The following is a 10938-nucleotide window of genomic DNA, read 5'->3' on the forward strand; positions in this document are numbered from 1 at the left end:
TGGACTTATAAACAGGCAGCTTGGTAGAAACAAAACCCAGTAAGTCATCACATAGAAAAACAGCCTTGCTAGAAATTTAGGTGCAACTACTGAAGTATTAAATTCAGTATGGTCGGGGGGGAACTTCCCTGGTGGCGCAGTGGTTAAGAATCTGCTGGCCAATGCAGGGGACACGGGTTCGGGCCCTGGTCCAGGAAGATCCCACATGCCTCTGAGCAACTAAGCCTGTGTGCCACAACTACTGAGCCTGCGCTCTAGAGCCCGTGAGCCACAACTACTGAGCCCACGTGCCACAACTACTGAAGCCTGCGTGCCTAGAGCCCGTGCTCCACAATAAGAGAAGCCACCGCAATGAGAAGCCCGCACACCACAACGAAGAGTAGCCCCTGCTCACCACAACTAGAGAAAGACCGTGCGCAGCAACGAACACCCAACGCAGCCATAAGTAAATAAATAAATAAATTTATTTTTTAAAAAAATCAATAGGGGGACTTCCCTGGTGCCACAGTGGATAGGACTCCATGCTCCCAGTGCAGGGGGCCCGGGTTCGATCACTGGTCGGGGAACTGGATCCCACATGCAGGCTGCAACTAAGAGTTCGCATGCCATAACTAAGGAGCTGGCGAGCTGCAACTAAGGAGCCCTGGAGCCACAACTAAGGAGCCTGCCTGCAGCAACTAAGACCCGGTGCAACCAAATAAATAAATGTTTTTTTAAAATAAATAAATAAATAAATTCAGTTTAAGGGACTTCCCTGGCGGTCCAGTGGTTAAGACTCCACACTTCCACTGCAGAGTGCCTGGGTTTGATCCCTGGTCGGGGAACTAAGATCCTGCATGTCACGTGGTATGGCCAAATATATAAATAAATTCAATTAAAAAAAAATTAACAGCCCAAACCCAGGGTTGGCAGCCTTGTGGAGAAACATGCTGTTATGGATTGAACAGTGTTCCTCCAAAGTTCATATGTTGAATCCAAGGACTTCAGAATGTGACCTTATTTGGAAGTAGGGTCGTTGCAGATGTAATTAGTTGAGATGAGGTCATGAGTGTGGGCGCTAATCCAATACGACTGATGTCCTCATAAGAATGCGGAATTAGGGCTTCCCTGGTGGCACAGTGGTTGCGAGTCCGCCCGCCGATGCAGGGGACACGGGTTCGTGCCCCGGTCCGGGAAGATCCCACATGCTGCGGAGCGGCTGGGCCCGTGAGCCATGGCCGCTGAGCCTGCGCGTCCGGAGCCTGTGCTCCGCAACGGGAGAGGCCACAACAGGGAGAGGCCCGCGTGCCGCAAAAAAAGAAGAAAAAAAGGAAGGCGGAATTAGGACACAGATGTGCACACAGGGAGGATGCCATGTGAAGATGAAGGTAGAGATCGGGGCAAAGCTTCTGCAAACCAAGGAATGCCAAAGATTGCCAGCAAGCCCCTAGAAGCTAGGGGAGCGGCATGGAACAGACTCTTCCTCGCAGCCCTCAGAAGGAACCAACCCTGCCAACACGTTGATCTCAGACTTCAGCCTCCAGAAACTACGAGACAATACATTTTGTTGTTGTTTAAGCTACCCAATCTGTGGTACTTTGTTTCAGCAGCCCTAGCAAACTAAGGCACACGCCCACTTGTATGTGGCTCCTGGGCCTGGGGACTGTTTATCCTCTCAGACGCAGAATTCACTTCTGAAAGAACCCTACAGTTAAAATAAAATACTTTGTGGAATACTACTCAGCAATAAAAAGGAAAAAATTGCTGACACGTGCAACAACTCAGATGAATCTCCAGGGAATGATGCTGAGTGAAAAAAGCCAGTCCTAAAAGGTTACATCATGACTGATTCCATTTATATAACATATTTATTTGAAGTGACAGAATTGTAGAAATAGAGACCAGATTAGTGGTACCATAGGTTAGGAGCGAAGGGGAAGGGTACGCTTATAAAAGGGCAATGGGGGGGATCTTTGTAGTCAGGGTTGTTTTTTTTTTTTTTTTTTTTTTTGGCAGTACACGGGCCTCTCACTGTTGTGGCCCCTCCCGTTGCGGAGCACAGGCTCCGGACGCGCAGGCTCAGCGCCCACGGCTCACGGGCCCAGCCGCTCCGCGGCATGTGGGACCCTCCCGGACCGGGGCACGAACCCGTGTCCCCTACATCGGCAGGCGGACTCTCAACCACTGCGCCACCAGGGAAGCCCGTCAGGGTTGTTTTTGTCTTGACTGTGATGGTGTTTACTTGAACCAACACGTGATGAAGTTGCATAGAAACACACACACACACACATGTACAAATAACACTGGGGAAATCTGAACAAGACTGGTGGATTGTATCAGTGTTAGTATCCTGGTTCTTGCAAGACGTTACCATTGAGAGACACTGGGCAAAGGGAACAGGGAATTTTCTCTGTATTAATTCTTACAAGTGCATGTGAATTTACAATGACCCCAAAATATAAAGCTTAATTCAAAAAAATGACTTTGTCCAAGGATGTTCATAGCATCGCATCCCTACCGAGGATAGAGGAGCATCGGAAATAACCTAAACTACCCACAACAGAAGTCAGCTAAAGCCCTGAGGGTTTAACTCTGGGGAGTGTTGTCTAGCTCTGAACAATGACAAGTTTGTGGACTGAATCAATATAAAACTGAATCAGCGTTAAGTGAAAAAGCAGATGGCATCGCAGCAGGTTCTCTCTGAGCGATTTTGTGAAAAGCGTGGCTATACCTTGGCAGAGAGTTAATTCAAAAGGATGGAGATAATTTAGAAGTTCAAGTCCACTGGATCCTTCTTTTCGTTCTCCTCCTCCTTCTCCTCTTTCTTCTCTCTACCTCTCGCTCTCTCTTTAAACATTACTTCAGTTTCAAATAAAATGACAACAATAAAATGAAATGAAATCCTGAGCTTTGCCATCCTCTGATCGTTGGCTTCTCCTTCCGGCTCCAGCAGGTGGCGGAAGTATTCCAAGGACGGTCCCCACGGTCTCCGTTTCCTGTGGCTGAGCGGCAGATCCCAACAGCAGGTGGGGCTCCAGCATCAGTCCCGCCAGCTCAAGGAATCCAGACATCAGAAGTGCCCTCTCCGAAATCCAGGGCAAAAAGGCAGTTGTCCGGCCACAGTAGGGTTAACGGTCCGCATTCCAGGGCAAGGGAAAAGGAGGCTGGAGGGTCACAGACAAAGGGAGAGGGTTCCGAGGGCCCCCTTCTCACAACATCACCAGCTCTGTAGGGAGAGATAGATCACCCGCAACAATGGCCACAGCTGTTTTCGTCTGCCCTGAAGGAAACTGACTTAGGAAGCAGGTATCAGAGAGGGTCCTTCCTGCAGGGGCTTCTGTCTGGCTTGTAAACCTGTCAGAGCAGCTGCATTCATGTGTCGAGAGATGGATGATGGAAAGGAGGGGCAGAAAGCTGCAGATGGACACGGCGACTTACAAGTCGAGGCAGGTGGCAGAGGCTTTGCAGAGGCTCTGCAGGTGGGGCGCACTGATTCATTGCCCACTGAAAATACCAAGGGACCTGGGCCACAGCCCGCTTCCCAGCCTCCTTCAGGGCCAGGAGTGCGTGCACCTCCTCAAACAATCTGTCTGCAGTGAAAGCTTCCGCTGGCCCTCTTTCCTTGTCCTGCATCTCAGGTGTGAACGTTCCTCCCCCGAGCCCCTCCTTCTTCTCTGGGGCCAAGGTAGCAATTCCTTTTGGGTTCTCTGTGGCTAGCTGGACCTGGGATGGCTTCACAGAATGCACCCGTGCTATGCACCGATAAGGTTTCCCATCTAGGACTCAGAGCTGGTGTTGAAAATGTAATGGGCTGGGAGACAAGAAAAAAAAAAAAAAATCAGCGCTACAAATGCTGGCTCTCACTTTTGCCAAGAAAAGGGGTTTGGTGCTCTCCACTCCTACCCACAGCCTGGCCCAGGAAATAACCGCCTTTGGCCCATCAGCCTGCCAAGAAGTGCCTGTCACCAAGCACAGGATCCCCGAGGAGCATGAGCTGAGGTTTCCTCCTCGTCTCCATCACCAGAGCCTGCTGACTTCTCATCCTGGCCTTGAAACCGGAATCCCTGCCCCCTCAGCCAAGTGGAAGCCCTAGCTGTGATCCTCCAGTTTTCCCTCTTGCCTTCCAGAGGGATGACAAGTGGGGCTTTCTTGGTCAGGATAATTGATGCTGAGCTGCATGGGGTTGGGACCAATGAGATTTCTTAAAAAGTAGCCTTTTGGGCTTCGCTGGTGGTGCAGTGGTTGAGAGTCCGCCTGCCGATGCAGGGGACACGGGTTCGTGCCCCGGTCCGGGAAGATCCCACATGCCGCGGAGCGGCTGGGCCCGTGAGCCATGGCCGCGGAGCCTGCGCGTCCGGAGCCTGTGCTCTGCAACGGGAGAGGCCACAGCAGTGAGAGGCCCGCGTACGGCAAAAAAAAAAAAGTAGCCTTCTGCCCCTGGCTGGGTCTGTGAGGGCCAAAGAGACACCCCTAGGGCCGTTTTATTTTGCTGGGGTGACAAATGAACTTAGCCTGAGAAATGGGATCGGCTGGGCTAAGACCTGTGGAGGACTCAGAGCTGCTGTTTTCTTTGTTAAGTTGGTCCAAAGTTTGTTTGGAGGAAGCCCGAGCGACCCAGGGAGGTAGAGATGAGGAGCTGGAGCTCATCTTGATATCTGAAAACGCAGCCGCCTGCACGTGGCAGGCTCTGAGAGCAGGCTTGCCTCACACGCCCCCTCACTGTGGGTCACCTGGGAGCACCAGCAGCAATTTGGGAGATTTCTGAGCTCAAGGAGGAGTCTTTGGGGAGGGCTTGCTCGGAGCACACCCCCTTCCCTCCCCCTGGGCCGAGGGAAGCATGGGACCAGCCCTGCCCCAGCCTGTCCTCATTGGCTGGCATGAGGCAGAGGGGGCTTTAAAAAGGCAAACGTGTCTGAGCTGGGGACCGGAGCCTGTGCTGCTGGAAGGTCGGGTGCACCCCCTCCAGCTGGCACCATGCAGCTCTCTCTTGCCCTGTGTCTCGTCTGCCTGCTGGTACACACAGCCTTCCGCGTGGTGGAGGGCCAGGGGTGGCAGGCCTTCAAGAATGATGCCACGGAAATTATCCCCGAGCTGGGCGAGTACCCCGAGCCTCCGCCAGAGCTGAACAACAAGACCATGAACCGGGCAGAAAACGGAGGGAGGCCTCCCCACCACCCCTTTGAGACCAAAGGTACGGGATGGAGGAGAGCCTTTTTAGCATAAGGGTCCTGGGAGGGTTCTCTTTGGGGAGGTTTTGAAGACTGGGGTAGACTGTCGGCCACTGCCAGCACCAGTGGAGGAACCATCTTGCCTGTAGGCAGGGTAAGGATGGCATGCCAGCGTAGCCCTGGAATTCAAGTGCAAGGGCATGGGGCTGGTAGGGGGCTGGCAGCGAGAGCCCAGAGCAGGAAGGAGGCTGAGGTGGAGAGGGACAGCCTCAGGGGCTCAGAAAGGAGATTTCAAAGAATCCCCTCCTGAGAAGAGAGGAGCGGGGTCCAGCTGCTGACACCACTGGGGAGGAAATAAGGCAAGGGGGCCTCACATCTATGAGCACCTGCTGGATGCAGATACTACATGGGCTGTGCCTGAACCATACCCTGGGGAGCTCCCAAGTGGAAGGTGAAGAAACGGAGGCTTCAGAGAACAAGTAGCTTGTTAGTGAGTAGAGACCTGAGATTTGAAGCCAGTTTGATCCAATTACAAGACAGCCCTGGTGGGGGACTGTGTGTGTGGGGGGGTGCATCGGAGGCCGAAAGCCAGAGCCCATCCCTGCAAAGCAGTGGGCAAGGGACACCAAAGAGGCACCCCTTCAGCTCCCACCACCCATGGTCTACCCAGTGAGCTGGCACTTGAGGGAATGGGAGCTGCAGGCACAGGTTTAGCTTCTGACCTGGGTGGTAACTGGGTCCAGGCCCTGGAGGGGGGGCAGCATCCTCTGTGCGGGGCGTGGACACAGGTGGCACCAGCTGTCCTGAATCCCCACCCCAGACCCTGACCTGCCTCCTTCCTGGGAGGGACCCTGACCCTAGCGGAAAGGCAGTGGCCCCAGTGGAGGGCACACCTGGCTTCCTGGTCAGGTCTGCACATAGAAGCCTGGGGGGCGGTGTGCACAGCTGGCTCTGCAGCTGGCAGGAAAGGCTGGGGGCGGGGCCTGGAGTGACGCTTCAGAGTGAGGCCCTCTGGCTATGGTCCAGGTGGGAGAGGAGTCCACTGCCCAGGCCCCTGCATCCCATCCTTCCCTGCCGCACAACCAGCTGGGAATGGGGGTCTGCAAAGGGCACCCCCCGAGGAGGCCTCTCCCCTGCTCCTGCCCAGGGACGGCCAACTAAGCTCAAGCAGTGGACTGTAGGGGACCCAAGCACAAGACGTCCTCCCTGGGCTCCCATGAGAGCTACAGGCCCGGAGGAAGCCACGTGCTCAAAACAAAGTCGCCCTTTGCAGAGGAAGTGCCTAACCTAGGGGTACTATTCTTGGAAAGCCCCAAAGCCTCCTTCCCTGGGCAAACAGGCCACGCCCACACACCACCCCTAGGGCCTGGGAGCAGAGGTGAGGATGCCAAACCAACCCAGAAGCCAGGAGGCAGCCATGGGAGAGAGGGAACCCTGACATCTCCCCTGCTGTGCTTGTTCTCACGGGTGGGGGGGGGCGGGGGCGGGGGGTTGGCCTTCTTTGCCTCCTCTCTGGTTTTGGACTTAGGACTATTTTCCATCCCTTGGTGTCACATTGGAACTGTCCCTATGAGACCCTTGGGGATGGACAAGTGCTCACATGAGGACAAGCTGTTTAAAAAAGCTCCCACCCGTCTAAGCCCACACTAGGAGACATGATCAAGGTGTCTTCGGGGACAAAGCCAGGCCTTAGAGCCCAAATTTTCTCTGCCCAGGGAGCAAGCCTGTGCCACCACTGGGTGTCCATCAAATGTCACAGAAGAGACTCGCCCAGCACGGTGCCTGGTACACAGCACGTGCTTAATAAATGTTTGTGGTAGCCAAAGCTGTAGATTTTCAGTCAGAGCTTGGTCTCCCTCTGGTAGGGAAGTAACCATAGTAAAAATAGTAAAAAGCAGGCCTTTGTCCCCCACCCAGCATCCCTCGGTGCTCGGGCACACAGCTCCCACCCTTGTGGGAGCTGAGAAGCTCTGGGACCCCAGAGGAGCAGTCAGGAGACCGGCTCTGCTTATCTGGAAAGAGCTTTTCCCTCTCTGGACCTCAGTGTCCACAGTGATAATGAGGGGGCTGGACAGGCTGCCATTGGCTCCTTTCAAGTCTAACGACTTCAGTCTCCTCTCCACCTCCCCTTCCATCCTTCTTCTCAGTAGCTGCCCTGATTTATTATCTTCAATTAACCCCTACTCCTTTTTCCATCCCCCGACCCCCAGTCTCCCCTCCCAACCGGCTGGAAAAGGAATTTGGGAGAAGCCAGAGCCATTCAGAGAATGTGGCTAATACCTACCCTACTGAGGCCAGGGGCCCTGTGGCACAGATGTAACTTAAGTCTGGCAAAGAGGGCCCCCTTGGAGAGGAATAATAATAACATAATAACAGTCAACACTTCCAGCTCTTAGTATGTTCCAGGCAGTGTCCTCTGCATTATAGATGTAATGGATTAGCTCACTGAATCTTCAGGACAACCCATTTTACAGATAGGAAGCACAGAGAGGTTAAGTAACTAGTCCAAGGTCACACAGTCACGGAGCTGATATTTGAACTGAAGCAATCACTTGGCTCCAAAGTTTTAGGGGGAGAGGGCGGATCGGGGATCTTTCCCCCAACTCCAGAGTACCTGGGCCCTTCCCGTAATAGATCCCCAGAGGCAAAAGCGTCGGGGGAGAGGCAGGTTTGGAAGAGGCGGAGTGGTTTGGAGGGAGGCGGGACGGATGGTCGCCCTCACGCGCGCTTCTCTCCGCAGACGCTTCCGAGTACAGCTGCCGCGAGCTGCACTTCACCCGCTACGTGACGGACGGGCAGTGCCGCAGCGCCAAGCCGGTCACCGAGCTAGTGTGCTCGGGCCAGTGCGGCCCGGCGCGCCTGCTGCCCAACGCCATCGGCCGCGGCAAGTGGTGGCGCCCGAGCGGGCCCGACTTCCGCTGCATCCCCGACCGCTACCGCGCGCAGCGGGTGCAGCTGCTGTGTCCCGGCGGCGCGGCACCGCGCGCGCGCAAGGTGCGCCTGGTGGCCTCGTGCAAATGCAAGCGCCTCACCCGCTTCCACAACCAGTCTGAGCTCAAGGACTTCGGGCCCGAGGCCGCCCGGCCACAGAAGGGCCGGAAGCCGCGGCCCCGCGCCCGGGGCGCCAAAGCCAACCGGGCGGAGCTGGAGAACGCCTATTAGAGCCCGCCCTCCGCGCCGCGCCCCCCAGCGGGCGCCCCCGACCCAGGCGCCCCAGGTTTCCGCCCCTTGCGCGCGCGGTTTGATTGTTTGTGTTTCACTTTAAATACCTGCAACCCAGGGCCGGGGGCTGAAACCTTCCCGGCTGCAGGCCCTGGGGATCCGGGTGTCAGCAAAGCCCCCCCCCGCTCCCCCCCACAGCCTGCCGAGGGGGTCCCCAGGGGCAGGGGAGGGAGCTGAGAGTCACAGACACTGAGCCACGCAACCCCGCCCTCCGGGCCGCCTACCTTTGCTGGTCCCACTTCAGAGGAGGCAGAAAAGGAAGCATTTCACTGCCCTGGAGTTTTAAGGGAGCAGTGGAGAAAAGTCCAGGGACTGGTTAAGAAAGTTCGATAAGATTCCCCTTCCCCCCACCTCTCTACCTGGCAAGTTGTGCCCAGAACACATGACTGGGGTCCGTAGATAGGGTTTCTAGTCCTGGCTCTGCCACTAACGTGCCGGGTGACCTCGGATTATTACACTCTTCTCTTTCTGGACCTTGATTTCCCCTTTGTAAAATGGAAGTGGGGGTGGGATTAACATCTGGAGGAATCTACTGTCATATAATTGCAAGGACTCGGGTGCCCTTTGAATGGGCTGAGGAGAGAGCGTTTGGATTGAATCACTGACGTGGTCGCTTCCAGAATTCGGAGTTGTAATCCTCTGATCTGACAGGCAAAGATGGAAAGCAAGCAGGAAAAAGAAAAGAGTCTATTTATGGCCGACAAGCTCGTGGAAGAAGCTGTGGTGTGTCCCAGCCTGGCCTTCCAGATGTTTGGCTACCTCCACCCCTCCATCTCAAAAGACGCAGAAACAACACCATCAACTGGGGTAGAGAGGAAGGTCCCAAGGGTGGTGGGAGGCACAGAAATCACCCCCTATTCCCAAAGAGCAACAACCCCCCGCCACCATGGCCATATTTTAACATCACCCTCTGCAGAGGAGCTCAAGGTCCCAGCACCCTGGGCTTCCGGGCCCAAGAGAGCAGCCACCACCCATTCAAAGGCCAGCGGGTCCCTTCCAAGGCACTTCCTCCTGCCTACCACTCATGGACACATTTCTGTCGGGAAAAGAGCTTCTTACTGCTGTTATGTGTGATGGCATAGCTTACATTAAAATAATATTATTGGGGAAAAAAATTACAAGTGCTGTATATATGCTGAGAAGCCGCAAAGCTTAATGCTGCCATCCAAAAATCTTTTGGAAAATCATTTCCAGACACCACTCACTTTCTGTGCAGTTTTTAATTGCTAAAAAAAAAAAAATTTTTTTTTAAACAGAAGCACAAGCCATGTGAAAGCCTGCCCAGCTGATCGTTTCTGCAATCTTTTCATGTGGAATTTGTCCGCAAGAATGAAAGTAGCAGTTTAAAAAAAAATTAAGTTACATATTTATTTTCTCACTTAAGTTATTTATGCAAAAGTTTTTCTTGTAGAGAATGACAACGTTAATATTGCTTTATGAAATATCAGTCTGTTCTTTCAGAATCCAGAAGCATTGTTAATAAAGACAATGAATTGTTACGGAAAGGATGTGGTCTTGTTTTGTCAACCACACGTGGTCATTTCTGTCAACGTTAACATCCTTCTCTTGGTCACTAGAGCTTAAACCTGGGAGGCACCTTTGATTGTGTTACGGTGGCCCTTCTGGCAATTATGTCCTTCCTTTGAAAGGTCATGTTCATCCCTTCCTTTCCAAACCGAGACCTCATCCCTTCACCTCGGCCATTGTATTGACCTCAGCCTGGTCTCCCTTTAGCAGCTTGCCCTTCACACTGTCTTCCAAAAACACTGTTGTCATCGCGTCCTACCCCTGCTCAAAAATTCCTCAATAGCTCCTCCTTGCCCAGGATCAAGTTCAGGCTTCTCACTCTGACATGGAAGTCGGCTTGATTCCCATCCCCCATTCTCCCAAGCTCCCTTAATTACTCCCAAGTGGCCACAGACTGTCCTGCTCCTTGCCCGCCCGGCTTACCGCCCTTGCTTACCACCCCCAACAACTCCTGCTCTTTCTCTGGGGTGCATGTTCTTTGTCACCTCTAACCGTGAACCTCCCAGAGATAATCCAATCCCCGATGATCCCTCTCTCCTCAGATGTCCAGCCCCTTTGTCTGTGCCACTCCTTTGGTTTCTGATTCTGTGTCTTCCATTGGACATTCACTCATGGGCCACCTGTTTCACCTGGCGGAGCTGTGCTTAGTACTGGGATAGACACAAAGCCAAGTACATGTTAGGACCTGCTCACAGGAGCTCAGTCAAGCTTTTTCCCAAATGTGAATTTTATGCCTCCCCAAGGAGCATGTAAACCCTTCACAAGCAGGGACAATGTCTTGTGCTTCTCTCAAACCTCTTGCCTCACCTAACAGTTCTGGAGGCTAGCTGCGAATCAGGAAATATTCTTCCATTGCCATAAGGTGGGATGCTCAATTGCAAAACTTTGAATTAAGTCCAGCCCATCTTGGGGTAACCCCACCCCCAAAGTAAGCTGAGGTCCTCCCCCTAACTTTTCCCTTTAACTCCCAATGAGCCCTCCTAAATTCATGATCATCATCAAGTCTTTGATGGGTGTCAGTGGGTGTTGCCGCTTCCAGGCC

At 53.7% G+C, this 10938-nt stretch overlaps 1 protein-coding gene across 1 annotated transcript; it reads left to right on the forward strand.

Moving 5' to 3' along the window:
* Window positions 1–4938: 4938 nt before the first annotated feature.
* On the forward strand, window positions 4939–8309 carry SOST (sclerostin; the record flags this gene model as incomplete). The annotated part of the gene is made up of 2 exons (XM_081217968.1): window positions 4939–5170; window positions 7888–8309. The coding sequence occupies exons 1-2, from the start codon at window positions 4954–4956 to the stop codon at window positions 8307–8309; spliced, it is 639 nt and encodes a 212-aa protein (XP_081074094.1). The 5' UTR covers window positions 4939–4953.
* Between the last annotated feature and the right edge of the window lie 2629 nt (window positions 8310–10938).

This window comes from Mesoplodon bidens (genome assembly GCF_964165515.1).
Source record: "Mesoplodon bidens genome assembly, chromosome: 19".
In the NCBI taxonomy this organism is placed as follows: Eukaryota; Metazoa; Chordata; class Mammalia; order Artiodactyla; family Ziphiidae; genus Mesoplodon; species Mesoplodon bidens.